The sequence below is a fragment of the Antechinus flavipes genome, chromosome X (genome assembly GCF_016432865.1).
Source record: "Antechinus flavipes isolate AdamAnt ecotype Samford, QLD, Australia chromosome X, AdamAnt_v2, whole genome shotgun sequence".
In the NCBI taxonomy this organism is placed as follows: Eukaryota; Metazoa; Chordata; class Mammalia; order Dasyuromorphia; family Dasyuridae; genus Antechinus; species Antechinus flavipes.
In genome coordinates this window covers 63,627,969-63,649,105 of record NC_067404.1, presented here as the reverse complement: position 1 = coordinate 63,649,105, position 21,137 = coordinate 63,627,969, and the positions used below count along the sequence as shown (strand labels likewise).

The 21,137-nt window shown below is 42.6% G+C and overlaps 1 protein-coding gene across 2 annotated transcripts in view; it reads left to right on the top strand.

Annotated features, from left to right (window-relative positions):
* The window catches only part of POF1B (POF1B actin binding protein), a 50,769-nt gene extending 31,166 nt beyond the window's left edge, over nt 1-19,603 (top strand). For both annotated transcript variants that reach the window (XM_051968538.1, XM_051968537.1), the window contains 13 exons: nt 96-197; nt 7,254-7,436; nt 9,386-9,519; nt 11,107-11,134; nt 12,435-12,509; nt 13,379-13,471; nt 14,579-14,692; nt 15,288-15,440; nt 15,688-15,807; nt 16,124-16,252; nt 16,565-16,650; nt 17,073-17,190; nt 18,081-19,603. In XM_051968538.1, the coding sequence (XP_051824498.1) occupies nt 96-197; nt 7,254-7,436; nt 9,386-9,519; nt 11,107-11,134; nt 12,435-12,509; nt 13,379-13,471; nt 14,579-14,692; nt 15,288-15,440; nt 15,688-15,807; nt 16,124-16,252; nt 16,565-16,650; nt 17,073-17,190; nt 18,081-18,086 (1,341 nt within the window). In that variant the 3' untranslated portion in view covers nt 18,087-19,603. The remainder of the gene's footprint in view (nt 1-95; nt 198-7,253; nt 7,437-9,385; nt 9,520-11,106; nt 11,135-12,434; nt 12,510-13,378; nt 13,472-14,578; nt 14,693-15,287; nt 15,441-15,687; nt 15,808-16,123; nt 16,253-16,564; nt 16,651-17,072; nt 17,191-18,080) is intronic.
* Nucleotides 19,604-21,137: the final 1,534 nt, after the last annotated feature.

Sequence of the window (21,137 nt, the reverse complement as noted above, 5' to 3'; positions counted from 1 at the left end):
CTTTGGGCTCTTACCTTCAAATGCTAGCAATTTATGCTTAATCCAAGTACTTCTGAAAATGACTTTCTAAAGGAAATCATGTTTTCTCTTTATAGGAACCGCTGTCTCCATTTCTAAGAGGAGGACATTTTTTCCCAGGAAATAATGTCATTTATGAAAAGACAGTAAGAAAAGTCGAGAAGTTAAATCCTGATCAGGTAGGTGGTTTTGTATTTCTGACTAAGACTTTAGAATTATATACCTCTTTAGGAAGATGAAAGTAAATTCATTGTTCTGGGTTAAAACGACATCTAATGGAATAGAATCATTGAGTTTCAGCGTCAGCAGCTGTCTAATCTAACTCCTGAACAAAAGAGAATCTCCATTTCAACATAACCAATAAATGGTCATCCAGCCTCTGCTTGAAGACAGCCTTTCAGGGACACCAAACCCACTGTGTTCTTGAAGCTGACCGTTCTCATTTGCTGTGTTGCCCGTCGTCGGAAGGTTTTTTTTTTTTCCCAGAGACCGAACTTGATTTTCCTTCTTTCCTGAAGGACCCACCCTCATTGCTTCCAGTTTTGCCCTCTGGTGCCAGGTAGATCAAGGTCCCCCACCAGATCCTCTCCTGTCTTGGAGGATACTACTTGTTAGGTATGCTGGGAATTCTTTTCACCATTGAGTTGGATTAGATGGTGCTGAAGCGCCATCGAACTCACATTCTGAGATCCAGTCATGATGGGAATTTCCTTCTTTTTGCATGATGGCCCTTCAGATACTTTGAGATGGCTTTCTTGGCCCCTTTGAGTTTCATCTCTGCTAACCATTCCCAGTTCTTTCAGCCAATTTCCTCTCGCGGAAACTCTGTGCGCTTCATCATTCCGATTGCCTTCCTGCAGATGCTCTTCATCTTACTAGTTTCCTTTCAGAATTGTAGATCTGAAGATAGCCAGAGATCGCCTCGGCGTCTGGACTGCTTGTGTGACACTGTCGACTCAGATTGAGTTTGCGATCCGTCAGAATGCCCAGAGCTTTTTTGACCTCATTGTTGACTCTGCTGTCCCATCTTCTACTTCTAAAGCTTAAATGATTGAGCCCATGTATGATTTTAACATCAATTCCCAATCATTTTCATCTTAGTCCTTTCAGCTCAGTATTCTTTTTTTTAATTTAAATTTTATTTTATTTAATAATAACTTTGTATTGACAGAATCCATGCCAGGGTAATTTTTTACAACATTATCCCTTGCACTCGTCAGCTCAGTATTCTTGCCGATCTTTTTTGACTCCTGACTTTGTCAGCATCTTATTGATGCTTTCTAATTTTGGCTCATCTGAACACTGAGAATGCTGTGTGTGCCACCCCCTGCTTTTCTAAAAGTTTGGAAAGCCTCGGAGTATACCTGTGGCATTTGTCTGAGAACCACATTCTACCACTTCCAGATCTCTGAAATTGTACTGTCTTTGAGCTGGTTTATCTTTTCACAAGAAGAACATGAGATATATGAATGGCAACTACAAGGGAGTGGTGGGAGCAGGGAGACAAAGGTGGACAGCCTGGGAGAATGGTAGTGGAAGCCTAAACTGAAGCTTGGCAAGGACTGAGATCTCAAAGGAGCCATCCGGTAACAGAGAGAGATGTGGCATGGGCAGGGTACTTCCCGTGTGTGAATGCCAGGGTCAGAGGGAGGCATGATGGAGGAGGCCCCGAGTTCAACCTGAGGAGAAACATAGCGCCTCCAACAAGAGCATAGGGTCACGCAGTCACTTGGTGATAGACCAGTGTTTCTCGGATACACTTGTGTCCTTCAGATTCCTCTCTCTTTAGAAAGCCAAGTTCCTTAGGTTCCCCTCCCCACTTTGAACTCTACACAAGTAGATCTGTGATCTCATCACTGTGGGAGCTCCCTCTGTTAGTGCTGGTCTCTAGTCATCTGTGCCCTACTAGGTAGTGCTGCTCTTGTCAAAATCCTTCCCCGTGGGCCGTGGCTTGTGCTTACCCGATGTGCTGAACACCTTTCTCCAGGTAATTTTTAAGCATGGGAAATGCTGAGTAAGCAAAGCAAAAATGAAATGAATATCTGCTTGCCATGTTAGGAGCTGAAAGAAAATCTCATCACTTCAGAGGACAGAATTACCAGTCTGTAGTGTAATTGGAAGAGTGCTGAGCTCGAGTCAGGAGTGCTGTTCTTGCTGCTTAGTAGTTGTGTGACCGTGGAAATCTCAGCCACTCTGGCCAACATCACTTCACACAGTAGTGCAGTTGGGTGCGATATGAGCTTAATCTTGTACTTATGCGATCTTGGCCAAGTCATTTAGCCTGGCAGACTTGAGTTTTCCTCATTTGTGAAATGTAAGTACTTAGTAAGTACAAAGTAAGACGAAGTGATCTCCAATGTCCCTTCTGGCCCCATAGAAGAATGAGACTTATCCTCGCCCATTTAAAATGGGAAGACCCAGGTGGGGCCCTATTTTTGCCACCTTCTTTACTAAGATTTGCTGCATTCAGATGACACAAATTTTTCTTTGCCCTGTTTTAAAGACAAGATTGCACATGCCGCGATATTATTTTTATGGGGCAACAAGAACACGACAGCTGGGTTGTAGCCGATTGGATGCCATTTTTTTTTCCTTATTCATAATTTAATTGGCTTTTGGAGATTTAGGCCTTTCCTGGGAGATTAGATAAATAAGCTAAGAGATAATTTAGTGGTAATGACGATAAGTACCTATGAATGGCTTACTCTAGTCCTAATTCCTGGGAGAAAGCTCTCTAAGTAGGAAACGCTGATGAGCAGAGAACTTGGATCTCTTTGTAGTCATATTAGAGCTGTTCAAACAGGCCTACCCTATGGGACAGGAGAACAGGCTCAGAAAGTAATCTACATACTGCAAGGGTCAGCTGCAAAACAAAAACAAAAGCACTTAATGCAGGGATCTATGTCTCTGCCATCATTTTTTTTTTGAGGGGGAGGACAAGGCAATTGTTAAGTGACTGGCCCAGTATCACATGGGTAGTTGTGTTAAGTGGATGAGGTTGAGGTTTTTTTTTTTATTTTTATTTAATAATTACTTTATATTGACAGAATCCATGCCAGGGTAATTTTTTTACAGCATTATCCCTTGCACTCGTTTCTGTTCCGATTTTTCCCCTGCCTTCCTCCACCCCCTCCCCTAGATGGCAAGCAGTCCTATATATGTTAGATATGTTGCAGTATATCCTAGATACAATATATGTTTGCAGAACCGAACAGTTCTCTTGTTGCACAGGGAGAATCAGATTCAGAAGGTAAAACTAACCCAGGAAGAAAAACAAAAATGCAGATAGTTCACATTCGTTTCCCAGTGTTCTTTCTTTGGGTGTAGCTGCTTCTGTCCATCATTTATCCATTGAAACTCAGTTAGGTCTCTTTGTCATAGAAATCCACTTCCATCAAAATATGTCCTCATACAATATCATTGTCGAAGTGTATAATGATCTCCTGGTTCTGCTCATTTCACTTAGCATCAGTTCATGTAAGTCTCACCAGTCTTCTCTGTATTCATCTTACAGAACAAAAATATTCCATAACATTCATATACCACAATTTACCCAGCCATTCTCCAGTTGATGGGCAACCATTCAGTTTCCAGTTTCTAGCCACTACAAACAGGGCTGCCACAAACATTTTGGCACATACAGGTCCCTTTCCCTTCTTTAGTATCTCTTTGGGATATAAGCCCAGAAGTAGCACTGCCGGATCAAAGGATAGGCACAATGTGATAACTTTTTGGGCATAGTTCCAGATTGCTCTCCAGAATGGCTGGATTCGTTCACAACTCCACCAACAATGCATCAGTGTCCCTGTTTTCCCGCATCCCCTCCAACATTCATCATTATTTTTTCCTGTCATCTTAGCCAGTCTGACAGGTGTGTAGTGGTATCTCAGAGTTGTCTTAATTTGCATTTCTCTGATCAATAATGATTTGGAACACTCTTTCATATGAGTGGTAATAGTTTCAATTTCATCCTCTGAAAATTGTCTGTTCATATCCTTTGACCATTTATCAAATGGAGAATGGCTTGATTTCTTATAAATTTGAGTCAGTTCTCTATATATTTTGGAAATGAGGCCTTTATCAGAACCTTTAACTGTGAACATGTTTTCCCAGTTTGTAGCTTCCCTTCTAATCTTGTTTGCATTAGTTTTGTTTGTACAAAGGCTTTTTAATTTGATGTAATCAAAAATTTTCTATTCTGTGATCAGTAATGGTCTCTAGTTCATCTTTGGTCACAAATTTCTTTCTCCTCCACAAGTCTGAGAGATAAACTATCCTATGTTCCTCTAATTTATTTATAATCTCATTCTTTATGCCTAGGTCATGGACCCATTTTGATCTTATCTTGGTATATGGTGTTAAGTGTGGGTCCATGCCTAATTTCTGCCATACTAATTTCCAGTTATCCCAGCAGTTTTTATCAAATAATGAATACTTTTCCCAGAAGTTAGGAGCTTTGGGTTTGTCAAACACTAGATTGCTATAGTTGACTATTCTGTCTTGTGAACCTAACCTTTTCCACTGATCCACTAATCTATTTCTTAGCCAATACCAAATGGTTTTGGTGACTGCTGCTTTATAATATAATTTTAGATCAGGTACAGCTAGGCCACCTTCATTTGATTTTTTTTTTTCATTAATTCCCTTGAGATTCTCGACTTTTTATTGTTCCATGAGGTTGAGTTTGAACGCTAGTCCTGCTGATTCCTGGGCCTGTGTTCCATCCACTGCGCCCTCTGGCTGCCTTGGTCCTTACTAGTATTAAAGAGAAACTATGGCAACTCCTGCTTTGAAAATTGGTTTGGTGGTGAACTCCAAGTATCTGTTACAATTTTACTTATCCAGCCAAGCTTTTAGTATCCTAATGTGAGACTTAAGATGGAAAAGCCGGTTAAGATTGAGGGGTGTGAGCCCATAGTTCAGAGGCCAAGGAAGCTAAGGGAGTCTCTGTGCCACTCCAGATGGTGGCTCCATTAGGGTGCTGCCTAAACTACCATCTGGTCAAGGATAATATGTATGAACACAGAAGCAGAGAGACTGTTGAGAAATGTGCTGTTTTATGCATTGCCTTCTTTTATTCTAATGATTCCAAGTGTTGCCATATTTGCTTCCCGATTAAGGCATACGCATGGTTTGTTCTGGAAAAACGGCATCTTGGGGTCCGATCTCACCGTGGATCGAGGGCCCTCTCTGATCAGCAAAATGTCTCTTTGCGTGATATTGTGTCCATTTTGGAAGACGTAGGGTGTGTCCCGAGGCTCTCGTGTGGGATGTCTTCTTTGCCTGATTCCCATGGTGATCTCATTGTGACTTGCCTTGGATTTAATGACCATCTCTGGGCAGATTCTCAGATCCCCTTTGTGTCTCTGTCCTGACTTCCAGCCCCACGTCGGCTGTTAAACATTTTGCACCAAATGTCCCATAGATCAACCATCTCGCTATGTCCCAAACTGAGCTCATCATTCTCACCTCAGAGCCCCCAACCTTGCCCGCTTCCAAAATTCCCTATCGTTGTCAAGAGTGCCGGTATTCTCGGTCAGCCAGGGCTCTCCACCTCTGTGTTGGCCTTGATTTTTCTTCTTCAATTGTTATATCCAGGAGCTCATCAAGTCCCAGTGTTCCTCCTTCATGACATCTTTTGTCTTTTTTTTCTCCGCCACTGCCTCTTCCGTGGGGCAGGCCTTTGTCACCTCACACTTGGACTGTTACAGAGGGCTTCTTTTTCATCAGTCTTCCTGCTCTAGTCCTTCTTCTACCCAGTTGTCACAGCAATTTTCCTCAGTTGCAGGCCTGCCTGTGATGATTGAGTAAACTCCTGTGATTTCCTATAACCTGTAGATCAAATATAAAATCACAGGCCTTTCCTAACATGGCCGAGAGATGGCAGTTGAATTCTTGGGGGCTGATGAGCTAGATCATCATATGAAATAGTATGAAAGGAAAAGAGAAAGCCTGGGACAGACTGTTGAGGGACACCTGCGCTTAGCAGGTCTGATCTGGAGAAGAAGCTGGCAGAGGAGATGGAGAAGGACTGATCGCATAGGTAGGAGGAGAACCAGGAGAGAGGGGTCCCTCTCAAACCTGGTGAGAAGAGAGTATGAAGGAGGAGAGAGCGATCAGCAGTGTCCAAGACAGTAGAGATCAAGGTGAATGAAACTTGAGAAACAGCAACTAAGAGATTAGTACAAGGGAGTGGTGGAAACAGGGAGACGAAGGTGGACAGCCTGGGGGAATGGTAGTGGAAGCCCAAACTGAAGTTTGGCAAGGACTGAGATCTCAAAGGAGCCATCTGGTAACAGAGAGAGACGTGGCATGGGCAGGGTGCTTCCCGTGTGTGAATGCCAGGGCCAGAGGGAGGCATGATGGAGGAGGTCCCGAGTTCAACCTGGGGAGAAACATAGCGCCTCCAACATGTGCTTTATCTGGCCTCACATCTCACAGTGGGGAAGCCACTGCCCCAGCTTCCCTGGCAGTGGCCATTCTCTGGAGAGTTCTAATCGTTTGGCCAACGTGGTCCCCGGCAACTTCCTACCGTCGATAGAGCAGAGTGAGCCTAAGCCCTCATCCGCCTGGCAGCCCCTTATATGTATCAGTGACTCTCCTTTTTTTTGTATCCGCGTCTTCTCTCCTCCAGGCTCAGTAGCTTTAGTTCCTTCAGCTAGACCTCATGTGGTCCGGCCCTTAGACTGACCTCTACTCTCGACTCAGCTCTGAGCTTTGGGAGGACCTTCTTGGCCTTTAGTTTGTTCCTCAGTGAGATGAGAAACTGGAGCCGAATGATCTCTAACCCTCAACTTGAGAGAGTCTCCGACGTTGTCATCCGTTACCGAACAGGCAGGGTTGATATTCATGATGATGTCAGAGGCACTTTGAGATCTCAGAGTTCCCTTTTGGATGTCAAAAAGAAAATCAAGTGGTAGATTCTGTTCACTGTAACCCCTGTAGGAAACATGCCGTTGCTTTGTGGTTTTGAAAACTGACCCATATGTATCTATACAGCCGCTAACTCTTACGTAAGTAGAATATTCAGTTTAGTGAATGCCGAATTCCCTCCCCATTCTGATGCAGTGTGGCTTCTCTGTAAAGTAGTTTGAAAATATTGTGTCATTTGATTAAAATATATAAATCGGGGTTCTTCTTTTCATGTGTGGAGAGAATGAATGAGAGAGGCTTGTCGGGATTCATTGTGATTTAGTAATATTTTTTCTCTGGGGTGATTTGGGGGTGTGCCTTAGGAATGCTACCCTCAGATTCAGTGTCAACATCACGTTGTGCAGCAGCCCCAGATCGTACAGGCTCAGCTCTGCTCACCATCCCATTCTACCCAGCAAACCCAAGTCATCACGGGAAGTAATTCGATTGCTATGAACACCGGCAATGAACTGTGCTACGGTGGATCACACCAAACCCATGAGCAGGTAAGATGAATCGGGCTAAAATGTCACCCTTTCAAATCTCTCACCTACAAAGCATAGCACGGTGCTGGGCACAGAGCAGAAGCTTAATGCTTGCTGACTAGTTACCCCTCGTATGATCTCATAGGCTTCAGTAGAAAAATATGACCAGACTCGGGTGCAACCGAAAGTCAGAGAGAATACAAAATGGAACCTTGCCGTGCTCTAGTCAGGTGACGCGCTTCCGCCGTCTACTCCTCTGCTCCATTATGTGGCACGTGAGATGAGATTGGAAAGGAGAGAAGATCTGGCAAGCGCTACTTGAGATGTTCTCCTGAGCAATCCCTGCACTATTCATTCTTTAATGTTCGATCACTTTCAGTTGCACTCGAGTTAGTCCGTGAACTTTTAGTAGCTCAATTTGCGTCGGCTATTGAGATGTCTTTCAAGATCTTAGAGAACATACGTATTTGTCTACATATAATAATGTGCTATAATCTAAAGTATGGACACACACATTTTTGGCAAGTGTTAAGAAGATATTCTTATACTGGAACTAAGACCTTACTGGCCTAACCTTTGCAAGCTCAGGACCACCTCTCTGGACATCAGAGTTGCAGTAAGCCTCGAGGACGACAATAGTTTCGAGGGGGGGTACTTTGAAGTTGGATGTCTCAGAGTGTCAGGACGATATCGCCATGTTCAGTACTTGTTTTCATTATCTAAGGAGTTACACGCGTGAGCCCACTTGCCAGGATGGTCTAAACAGGACGATTTGTCCAACTCCACATGTTACTGTTTATGTTGAAAAGTAGGACAAGTGACATCGTGTCCTTTGGCCACAGCTTTGTTAGGAAAGTGTACCTAAAGTGTTTTTCTTGGGATGCTTAGTGAATAAGCAATCCTGGAGTACTGAGGCTGTGAATGAGCTTTAGAGCGACTAAATAGAGGCACTAAATAATATAAGTAAAACCATCCATGTAGTGAGCTTCTTCATCCACAAAATCACAACATTCTTCTCTCACTTTTTCTTTTCTATTCTGTACCATCACCTTGTTTAACTTAGACTCATAATATCATGTCGTTGTGCTTCCCAAGTTGGCCCTCGAAAACTATTTGTTGACTTGAAGTAACTTTTCCATTTTCTCCAGAGCAGGCCGTGAAGAATTTGTGTCAAGTAACTTAAAGGAGAGACTTTAAAACCACTATTTTAAATACTGGATATTTAAACCCTAACCCCCAATAGGTATGAAACATGTTCTCACTTAACTCACTTAGTTCATCAGGTCAGTGATTGGCGCTAATAAGACCCAAGTTGTTTTCCAGTTCAGTTTGCTGGGTTCTGTGACTCATCTTTTGTACGATCTGTGTGTGTCCCAGCTTTTGAATGAGAAGATGTGGATTCTTTGGCCAAACCCGAGTGAATTCAGGTCTTTTTATAATATACTCTTTCTGATGTAATTGTTTTTAACTCATTCCTACTTTCCTTTTCTTCTTCCCTGAACAGAAGAAAACGATCAATCAAAAAGTAGGGTTTGTCCTCTGAATTTGCCTGACCTAGAAAGCTGTCTTGGTGGCTTTTGTGAGTCCCTCAAGACTTAACTCGGCCTTGTCAGGCTGTAACCTGTGTAGGAGAGGCCAATAGAGGCATAGGGGAGAAGTCAGAGCAGTTATGCCTTCATTTTTCCCCCAAAGGGTCACTAAGTCAACTAACAACAAACAATGGTGAGTTTATAGATTTTTATTGAAGTCTGTCCATTTGCAATCAATCATTCATTCATTCTAGAACTTAAGAAATCACTCTGATTTTGTGCGCACGTCGTTCTTGGCAAACTGCTTGTTGTCTTGGGATTTCAAACCATCCTGAAGTTTTGTGAAACTGTATGTTGAGAACTCTCTTTTCATGTCTTTGGAAAAGAAAAATACTATTGGGGGGAGGAGCCGATCTCTCCAATGTTCTGTTTTTTCCTCAGGTGACCATCGTTCAGGAGGATGGTCCTGAAAAACTGGACCCTAAGTATTTCGGCGAACTGCTTGCTGACTTGAGCCGCAAGAACACAGACCTGTATCAGTGCTTATTGGAGCATTTGCAAAAAATAGGAGGAAGGTACTCTAAATGTGTCATGTCTAAGCCTATTTGTTCCATTACATACTGTGATGTTGTGGGAATAAGACTATCTCTGAAGATCAGCACCATCACTTCCTAGGCTTTTAAATACTATTTGTAAAGAACTGGGACAGAAATTTGAAGTATGATATAGGAGAAAGCCCTGGATATGAGTCACATGACCTCCATTTGATTCTATTGCTGTCTTCAATAGGGCAAGTCATTTCCTTTCTCTGGGCCTCTGTAAATGACTTGCTAGGGCCAAAGCTACATTCATAGGTGGCATTAAAAGGCACAGAACCTCCAGGAATAAGATGAGATTCCTGATCTAGTATTCCCTGGTCAAATCACAGTTGGAAAACTGTTTTCTATTTGGAGCAACACATCTGAACACAAAGAATTAGGGGTATCTAACCTGGGTGCAAGTATTAGGACAAAGGCAGCCCCACAGTGGGTCCTTTTGGCTTCAGAAGGCAGGACTCGGACTAGTGGGGAGAAGCCAATGGTACCTTGGAAGACTCCCCCCCCCCCCCTTGCAATTATTGCCGAGTGGACTGAACAGCCTTCACAAGCCTTGCAAGTCTGCAAGGTAAGGCTAGATGACTGTGACATTTGCAGGGGGCTGGAGAATGAGGTGGAGGGAAGATAAGGGAATATTGGGGCACTGGGTTTTTTAGGTATTTGTGGAGATTTCTTGTTGCCAAAAAACCACTGGGTGACACTCATATCTGGTATGATGTTTACTGACTACCTATTACTTGCCAGTCACGTAGTAGTGGGGTCACAGAGCTGGAATTAGAGCCAGCCCACTAGCATCTCCTGCACTTCTTTGGCGCTCTTTTTAGGTCTTGCAGAGAACTCTGAGCCAGGCGGTCTTTTTGTGTGTTAAAGACACTCCCCATCATGTGTTTTTTTGGCAACTAGTGATTTCCACAAATTCTACAGACAAACAACAAGCAAAGGTAGTGAAGTATGTGATGGGTACTTTCTAGGTACGCTTTAAGACTGACCCTGAAGGGTTCTCTTGATCTTTTAAATGCCAGCACTAAAGTGTCAGCCTGAGACTACTCCTCACTAAAGGACTGCAAACACTTAGGAGGTGATGCTTTAGCTTTGGACTTAAACTTACTATATTCTGAGAACAGGGTTTATTCAATATCCCTGGTGGGGACTAGCTTAGGGACAACACTTTCAGGAGTGAGGACAGAGAGAAGTTGGTGGTTCTTTTCCCCATTCTCTGATGAACCCACAGAGTTCACCAACACAAGAGATTACCTGTGTTAAGATGTCTTCCATGACTGAGTCACTGTGCCACTGCTGTGGGAGGGCTAAGGCAGCTGCCCTAACTAGATTCACCTTCCTCAGAAGAAGGGAAAGCAAGCACATGGCTAACCTTTAACAAGGTTAAACATGATGTGTTCTCCAGCTCCACTATTTGTTAGCCCGGACAAAGCTCTTGCTTGGTTAACTGCCGGGTTCCTTCAGGAAGTGTTTCTTTTGTGAGGAGATGGACATTGAAATCAAGCTGTTAGGTAACTAACAATAAGAACTTCGTACTGACTATCTACTTTCTCTTCACCGTTGCAGTAAACGGGACCTTGACTCCACAGATGAGGTAAGGAAACACGTCTGTTGAACAGTACTTGCACTATGGATGCTAGCTCGAGAGAATCTTAAAGGATGTTCTTTAGTTGGGCATCATTGGGCATCACCCCCCCCCCTCCCTTTCTAGGATATGAGTTCATAATGGCCATCAGTCCATAAAAAGCAGTCTAAGCATTGATTACTTTGTACTGCCTCTAATCAACATTTGCTGAAAATATAAAACATTTTGAACAGCTGTTCTTTCTCATTGAATGTCACGTACAGCCAGTTAGGCCGTATCAGCTCAGCATCCAGAATTTCATTACCTCAGAGCATCTGCTGTAGGAAATGAAGAGATGGCAAGTGCCATTTTAACGGGAATGATCTGCAACACTGTCATCCCCAAATCACATAGAGCTTTGAGTAAACTTCATTTTCCCCAGTGCAAATATTGTTAATGATCATCTTGAGTGGCAGAAATGACGGAGAGGGAATGTTGATTTTTAACGTGGTGGAAAATATAATTGCTTCTTTTGTCTAAATCCTCATCTGTTTCTAAACTGAAGTAAAATATTTTAATTACTGTTATTCATTAATTCCTAAATTACCTAAAAATGAGGACCGAGGCGGGGTGGTAGTACCAGCCTTGGCAGGCCCGGGATTTCAATTCTGACTCAGAAATCTGTGCCAGTAACCCAACCTCTCTGCCTTTCGAGTTCTCCAAATGCCAAGTGGGCGTAAACATTAGCCCACAAGGTTGTGATGAAGAAAGAGCTTTGTAAAATTGGGAGCGCTAGACAAGAGGCCTTAATGACTACCTCCGAGATCTGTTTAGCACACTGGCAGCGGTTCTGTAACTTGTCCAATTTCCCCAGGGTTTCCATTCTGTTGGAAAAGACCCAGTTTTATTTAGCATCCAGTGAAAGTATGTACTTGTTGAAGGCATAGGATGGCATCGAATCCTTTCATCCTCAGATCACTCTTTTCAGATATTTAGCAGGACCATACCTGTGGATCCTCAGCCAGTAGGTGCCAAATGACTAAATATCCTTCATTTTGAATGTGTTTATCTGTTGGATTGTATATGAGGTTCACGACCTCTTTTAGACTTAAACTGGGAAGGAAGACAACTGGAAAATAAACAGAACTAAGGTTAAATCAGGGCTTAACCTTTTTGTGTGTCCTGGACCCCTTGGTGAAGGATGTAGACTCAAACCCTTCCCAAAATTAGGTTTTTAAATAGTTGAGGAAAATGCTAAGTTTCAGGTGAGTGAAAATTTAAAAAAAATCAGTAGTAAAATAATAAGTGTAGTTTTTTCTTTCCTTTACAGTCAGAAGACATAGAAGCCTTGATTCCTAAAGGGCTGTCGGAGTTCACAAAACAGCAAATCCGCTATATCCTGCAGGTGAGCTGCATCAGGGGGAAGTCGGCTACTCTAGCAAAAAGCATGGTCAGCAGGCCACAGTCCATAGCAGTGGCCACTAGACACGGCATTGGTCTCTGGTGTTATTCTCCTTGCTCTATTGCTGATTGTGCATCTCTGAGCTACTGTTTCTTGAATCCTTGGGACCAAAAGAGTCTCCAAGATGGCTTTCAGTGAGCCCACCCGGGTGAAGGTGGAGGCTGTGCTTCCTGTTGGAGACCGAGGTTTCTAAAACTTGAATTCCCTCGTGCTTGGGCAGGCCTCTCCCCTAGGTTGCTGTCCCTGGCTCTAAATCCACTCACCTTTTCTTTTTTTAACATAAATGAGTTTGAAATACCAAGGGAGAATCTCCCCTTCTTTGAAATGGGAAACTATGCCATTTATAATCAAGTCGGACTTAAACCTGATGCTATTTTCTCACTTCTAGGGTAGACAAGTGAACAGGGCTACTACCCTCAAGTCGGGAGGCTCTGGGTTCAAACTTACCTTTCTGACTTAGCCTGGCTCTGTGCCCTCAGTGAATCGCTTCCCCCTTTGGGGCCGCAGGCAACTGGGACTACAATTTAGAGAGTGGCGGCCCATTTGTTCTGGTGGAAGGGCTTTCTGACCATTGTAATTGCAGAGAAAAGTAAAATGCAAGTTTGATAAAGAAACAATCCAAGTAACGATAATTTGCTTCCAAAGAGGTTCTTTGCCTGAGAATGCAGTGGCTCAGAATGACCCCTGCCCCCTTTCTATAAAGGAAATTAATTGTGAGCAACATTTATTTGGCAAGGAAAGAAAGCCCCTGGAGATTGGGGGAGGGAGGGAGAGAAACAGGTCTGAAAATTAAATACATTCTTCTTTTCCAGATGAGAGAGATCTCCAACAAGTCTCTGCGGCTGGTGCTGTCCACCTTCAGCAATATACGGGAAGAACTCGGTCATCTCCAAAACGACTTGGCGGTAGGAATAGTTTTTTTATTACCTCCCTACCCCATGTTTATATAAATAAAAAACCCACCAAATTTCAGAGTTCAAAAGGACCTCGGTGGCTACAAAACCCATAGCCCCTATTGGGCTCTAAATGATAGCCCGTTCCATCTGTGCTCCAGATCTCATTTGGAGGAAGGTTTTTCCTCCTGCAACTTCTCCCCGTTGCTTCTGGCCTTGGGTGAGGGGGGGTGTTGGCAGGGGCACGAAGAGAACACGTGGAATCACTTTTCCCCACGACACTTTTTCATATTTGACCATTATCAGATGCCCAAACAAAACAATCCTCCCAGGCTCTGACCCCAAGGACGGTTGCTGGCCTGGTCCAAGGCATATTGAGATGGAAGGTCTACCGCACAGACAAACCACTAATGCTCCCTCACCTTTTTGAATCGTGGAAGAGACTAAACGTGATTCAGCCTGTCAAGGAATCTTTGCGTATGCGGTCCTCCAGCATTGTAGCTGTCCCTCATGTCTTCCCAACTAATCTCTGTCTCTCTTCCTCCTCCTCCTCTCCTCTGTCTCATAAAATGTTTTCAAGATGTCTAAGATACAAGTTACAAGATATAAGTCACACACCCTCTCTCTCTCATCCCCCGCCACTAGGGTCCTTTCCTAATCCACCATGTCCATCTTTTGCTTTATGTATTTTCTATATGGGCATATTCTCTCCAATGCCAAGATGATTTTATTCACTGTATCTTCTCCCCCCATGTCTAGCCCCTAGAACTGTTCTTCAGTTGGAAGTCTTTTATGTTCTCTAGTAATTAACAAATTGCGTCCTAAAATGCCTTTTCTCTAACCAGTAATTTCCAGAAGACTTAGGGCATCATTGTGGAGGGGTAAATTGAACAGTCACCACCCGTGGGGAATCATGAAGATGACACCTTTCCAAGTGTCGGTTGGGGGAAGGAAGGGGAAACTACGGAGATATTTTCTTCTGTTAGTGAACTTGTGAGAGATCCAAGTTTGTAAGCTCTAAATGCTTTCACATTCAGGATCTTTAACAAATGGGGTTCAAGTACAATTGAATAATTACTCTTTGAGAAATCTTTAAAGTTTCATCTCTTATTCCCACAGTCCCTGGAAAATGACAAGTTAAGACTTGAGAAAGATCTGGCATTCAAAGAGACTCAGATAAAGGAGTACGAAGCACTCTTGGCATCAGTGAGAGCCAATAACCGTCAGCAGCAGGTGGGCCAAGGCTTCTGCTAAGAAGAAAACCCTTTTCGAGATCTAGTCACTGGTACAATGTTGAAATCTGGAAATGACGTGATTGAGACTGAATTATTTGCAGGGAGTAGAAGCTACTGGGGGAAATCAAATCCCAGCAGCCCTTAATGAACTATGTAATTGGACAATACGTCATCAATAACTGAGTTCCAGATGATACAAAAAAGCACAAGTCACTAGTTAACCTTATTCCATTTCCTTCTTGGTAAAATGGGGTAATAATAGCACCTTCTTTCCCTGATTGATATGAAGATAGCGCTTTACAAATATTTACATCATCTTCAAATGCCGTGACTAAGTGGATAAGTACTGGAGATTTCTCTTGTGAAAAAAATTCATTTTAGAGAACTACTCCATCACAAAGGAGCTGTTGCTCTATTTTGTCAGTATTCCTGCCCAGCATTCTTATCTGTTGAGTAGCAAGAACGGTGAAAGACACCAAAAGTGGCAGTAGCAAAACATTTCAATGGGTTAACTCTGAGCCACCAATTGATAGAATAAGAAGATCCAACTAGTTTCAGTAGCTTTGTCTCTCGAATCTGGTTTTTCCTTGCAGCAAGGACTACAGGACTCTAACGCAAAATGTCGGACCTTGGAGGAAACCATTCTCTCTCTCCGCCACAGCCAGTCGGATATGGAATACAGACTAAAGGAATTAGAATACTGTAAAAGAAATCTGGAACAAGAGAATAAAAACCTCCGACTACAGGTATATTCAGACTGCTGTTGCAGGGGTAGAGAAGGTACACCCTATATCGGCCTTGGCGGGAGGCCTGTTTCCCAACAATGACACAGACACTTTTGATCAGAACCTTGCTTTCCTCATTTGTCAGAGAGGCCAGGAATGAGGCCATCCTCAAAGGGTTAGATACAAAGTACTTTATAGATGTTAAACAGTTATAGAAATGAATTGCTATTAAATAAAATGCTAAGGGGAGCAATTCTGTCCTATGTAGGTATCTGAGACCTGTACAGGCCCTGCGCTGCAGGCTAAAATGGACGAGATTGGAAGCCATTATATGGAAATGGTGAAAAACTTGAGAATGGACAAGGATCGAGAAATCTGCAAGCTGAGGGTATGTTCAAAGGGTAGCTGTGGAAAGGACAGACTGATTAGTGGGAGACCTTTCATTCTGTAGTCTACATGGGATACCTCAGTAGATGCCCTCTGGGTCTTGGCTCCTAGCAACTTTCCCATTCTAGTCCCCTCCCAGCCAGACGCGGCTCAATAACGTGCTGGCCAGAGGATAAGGAATTTCTGGCACCGATTTTGCGGCCTCCCAAGATGGAGAGGGATCACCGCTTTGAGAAACCATGCATTTGGGCACACTGCTGGAGGGCTCACTCTATCCTGTTGGCCTTTTTTTTTTTTTTTTTTTTTTTTGATTTTAGGCACAACTGAACCAGTTCCAAAAGGATGTTTCTAGAAGGGAAGGAAGCTGCAGTGACTACCAGCTTAAGCTTCATGAACTGACAAGTTTGCTGGAGGAGAAGGATTGCCTTATAAAGAGACAGTCAGAGGTGAGAAGCAATCTTAACAGAAATACTTCCTCTAAATACAACTTTGGAAGGAGGGAGAGTTGGAATTCAGGTACCTGAATGCCAAGCTTTTGACCTAGATTCCAAGGGTTTATTAACAGTTTGAAATGAGAAAAAGTTAAAAACTTCAAATGGAGGCACATGCAATCTTTCAAGATGGTTAATTAGATAGTAATTCTGAAAGCGTTCTTTTAGATTGTACCTACCTAAGTGCTCCTGAGTAAACACTTCAAATACCTATCAAAGGCACTGAACGTGGTGGGAGATGTGATCGTAATCTCTTTTATTTGGAAGGAACTCTCCAAATTGAGGCAAGAAAAATATTCATCCCATAATCAGACCTCGGGTGCTGGAAGGACCACTATCACCACCACTAAAAAGTAAGGTCTTTTCCTAATATGCCCCAAACAGCCTGTTCTAATAACTTATTCCCCGACCAAGGTCTAATGATTCTCCCTTTTTCCCTAAACCCTGTTAACGAATGCAGAACAAAAAGCACTTCACTTTATTAGTCTTTCCTGGCTCTCTTTATAGAAGCACCTCCTGTTCAGCAAAGATCTAAGTCATGTGAGATGACACTCTAATCTCCTTTGAAATAGTGGCTTTGGAAATTCCCATCACTTTCTCTAATGTCAGCAATATGCTCTCAGAATTGTTTGAGGGGGCGAAAAGCATTTGTGGCTAGCCAATGGTAGTATCCATTGAGTTAAAAGATGTTTTAGGGGTGTGAAGGCCTAGCTGTGTCTGAGCGAGAGAGAGAAGTACAAAACGCTGGTTTGTAAAAACGCCTTCCTTTCTCTAGATACAGAACCCAATATCCAATTCTGGGGCTCCTTTATGACGATTATGAATACATCCCCCCAAGCAGCGACACCCAGACCATTGTCATCGAAAAGACAGAAGACAAATGGACTAGTAGTGTAAGTTCTCTCTGCTTAGAATAAAAAGCAAAGCAGCAGCCAGGGGAATTTTTTCCATCAGCAAGAAAACCTTTCCAAATTGATTATTTACTATGTAAATAGTGAAAATATTTTCTTTCTCCTGAAAGAGAAACTGAAGTTTTGTTACCACCCCCCCCCTTTGTCTTGCCATCTCAAATGTGACAGAAAAATTACCACGGACCTCAAATTTTAGGATTCTAAAAGAATTGTGAGCAATTGGACTTACCTGACTCCATTGGACATGGTGAATATGGCAACTCCCGGGTAAAGACATTATCACACAGTTTCAAAGAGAAAACTATCAACTACATAGCAAGCAGTAGCTCCATTCCCCCCAGATGATGTAGTTCAGAGAGCACAGTGTTAAGCTGTTCTGGAACTGGAGTCCTGCTTTCAGGACTACCAACCTGTTCCAGGGAAAATCACCACTGACCAGAGTTTCAGAAATTCTCATAGAGCTGGAGTCTGCCATGTTCATAACCGGCTTTGTTTTCTATGTGGTGAGAAAGCACCTGCCTTGCTGTTCTTAACCCCCTCTCCCCTCCAAGGCAGCATGCTTGGCTTCCTTGGCAGATTAGAGTTACCCCAACATAGCTGTTACCAAGGACGTCAAGTAGGACTGTCTCGTGGTCTTGATTGCGATGCCTTAAGAAGAACCCTCCACAAAGCTCACCACAGCTTACAGATCGATCCCAGCCTTCTAGTTCCCTTTGATCCAAGTCCCAATATTAAATAACGATTAAGGCACCAATTGCCTAATGGACGCTACCACAGATTTATTAACAGATAGGAGAAAACCGTAATGTCTCTGGGGTACTATGGCAACGGGCTTCGTTTTAGTCCTAATCGTTGCGTTTGGTTTTTTCCAGCCATGAATTTAGCCGCAGCTCACGTGATGGGAAATGGAAGCAGCTAAGGTCGTTCCACATTCCGAACCCTGACAACACCTGACCTGCCTAAAATAGGAAGCTCTGTAAATGGCAGTTTTTCCTCATGTCTTTACAATGGGAAAAGGGAAGGTTTGCCCAAGTTTTTACTGCAGACAAACCGAGAGCATGTTCTCCTTAGACTAAGACACTTTTTGGGACAGGGACTTTATTCTATTCTGTCATTTTCCCCCAGATGATAAAGAGCATGCATCTTCACTTCAGATAATATTTTTCAATGAAAGGGAGGTGGAGGGCATACAATTTAATCAGTAGCTGTGTTTTAGAGCTTGGATTTTTTTTTCTCCTCCCTTTATGTATGGATCTCTTAAAGACAACTCAGGTGATGGTTTGCTTTAGTTCACAAAGAACAAGGCTGGGAGTTCTCAAGTCCTTAACTAGTCAGGTAATTTCACATGACTTCAAGAACTCAAGTAATGATATTACTCCCCCCTCCCCCTTTTCCAAGAAGCAATTCAAAAGCGAATCAACCCCATTCAGTGACTGTGCTATGATAGTTCCCTGGCTTATAAACAACTAACTTCACTTCATTGTACAAAAATGGACGTGGCAGCAGCAACTCATTCCTGCTTTTTTAACTAAAAGGGTAGAGTAGAACATACCCAACCTACTCGTGTACCCGAAAACATCCATTTCTGGGAAAAATCAATTATACTGTTTGCATATCTGCATTTAACTTTCCAGTTCAAGAAATATTTCAGATGATTGGAAAAAGCAACACACGCTTCACATCCCGTCCTGCTACATACATTTTCAACGTGGTGAACAGTTTATAAGGAAATATTATTGGAGACATAGTAAAGGTCATGGTTTTTGCTTCAGTTGAAATCTGATAAAACTGGGAATTGTAGCAAAAGCAGGTTTTCTCGAGGGAAGCGTTCTGCATTTCTTTCTAATAGTTTAGGTGTACACAAGAGGTTACGGGCCCTGTAGGTAATCCCTCTATGTAACGAATAATCAAAGTCTTAGAACGAAGCAAAGTTGACACTATGAAGTGAGCTCGGTGTTTGAAAATTCTAACCCGTGTCATTTTCCTTACCTTGAGACAAGAAATATAAGAGCCGCTCTGTTTCAGGATGTGTCACCATACCCACCGAGTGGGTGCCACAAGACAGTGGCGCTGCTGTTACAATCAAGGCCTTTCAGCTGCTGCAAATTTAAGAAAATAGTCTCCCCTTCCCCCTCCCCCCAAAAGAACAAACCAACCTGAGTCTAAGGTGGACCCACCTTCTGAAATTCCATGGTATGTGTGTTACCATTTTAAAGGTCTGTGGTTCTTAATTCAGTTTATGACGAAGAGTAACAAATCTGGCTGAAGAGGCCTTTTCTCTTCACAGGCTAAATCTCTGCAAATTGCAAAGACAGTGTCAAGATTAAATGGGATTTGATTATCTGTTAACTTCTTCAAATTTAATAAAGTGGAAAATGGCATATGGGGAAAAAAAGTACAGTGTGAGTGGTCTTTATTGAGATCCTGCCCCTTAAAAGGAAAGTAGTGGTGTCAGTTTACAGGAAATGTGCGTCCTGGGGGCGATGCTCTTCCGAGTCTACCTTCACAGGTACACTTACCTTTGGAATAAAGAAAACTACCCCCAAACGTGGGGCTATTTGGTACCTCTGCTCAGACAAAACATAACCAGCAAAGTGAAATGGTTTATGCTTCTCGGTGACAACTGCTGCAGACTTCCTAATTCCAAAACTTTCATACGTTAACTACACAAACTGAAGTTCTTCGACTCTGAACTATTCTTAAATAGCCGATCTACTTGGAATAAGAGAGAAAATGAAACGTGAGAAGTTACCTAGCTTCTGGCATTTCCTTAAAAGAGAAGCAAGCAATTCACATTCATTCTAGAATAGGCTGAGCTATACAATTTTTAGGCAAACAAACATTATGATGTAAAGGGATCTCTGAACTGGAAGGAAACTCGTCAGAAAGTCACACAGTGCCACCCATCCACCCGCACGCCACTGAGACCACCCCCTCCCGAATCTCTGCAAAGCTCTGGGGAACCGATTTCTTTCTCCGGAAGGCCTCAAGACATGATTCATAACATTCTCCATTCCCCCACCCCAAGTTGAGGAGGTCCACAAAGATCAAGTCACTTACCCTCAGATCACAGAGAATGGCAAGGACAGAGCCAAGATGGGAACCCCGGTCTCCTAGTCTAATGTTGGGATTTTTCCTGCTACATCATATTGCCTTTAGACAAATACATTAAGTCATCTAGCCTGTGCTTCAGGTCTGGATACTTGGTAAAAAATATTCCCAATGAGCCTGTGGTCTCATCTGTAAAACCAGAGAACTAGGTTTCTAAATTCTTATTTGAACAAAGTTGAATTCCTCTTCCCCCTCTCCCCATCTGATTAGCATAAGATCCGTTCACAAATACTTATTTACAGAGCTCTAGATCCTTTGGTTTTCCAATCAGGTGCCACAATGACTAAGCAGTAGAAACAAGAGTTAGCGAGATGACTGTGACCCACATTATTGACAATTAACATTGTTTTGAAACCAAGAAAATTAGAAAACAAGATCTCTTTTAAAAAAAATGACTCGAGCAATTATAAACAAAGCCATTTCCTAAAGGAAGAATCATTCCAATAAACTGAATGCAAACATTTTTCAGGCATCAGAAATTAATCAAGAAAGACTCCATAAAGCATCAAGTGCAAGAGATACTTTTTATTGTATGCCCGTTACAATAACATTTAGAAATAATAGTCCCACATAACAGTGACAATTTTATGTTACAGCGTGTGTATCATTTACAGACACATTAAACCCATTTTTGTTTGTTTGTTTGTTTCAAATTTAACCTTTTGAGGTTTCAAAAAGATTAAAAAAAGTTATTCTCAAAGAACCGATTCTCATCTGGAACAAAACCAAAAGGATGAAGGTTGTCTGAATTACAAAGCCACGCTATAGGAATGAAGTAAAATTTCCATTTTTTAATCATGTGGACAACACCTGTGTGC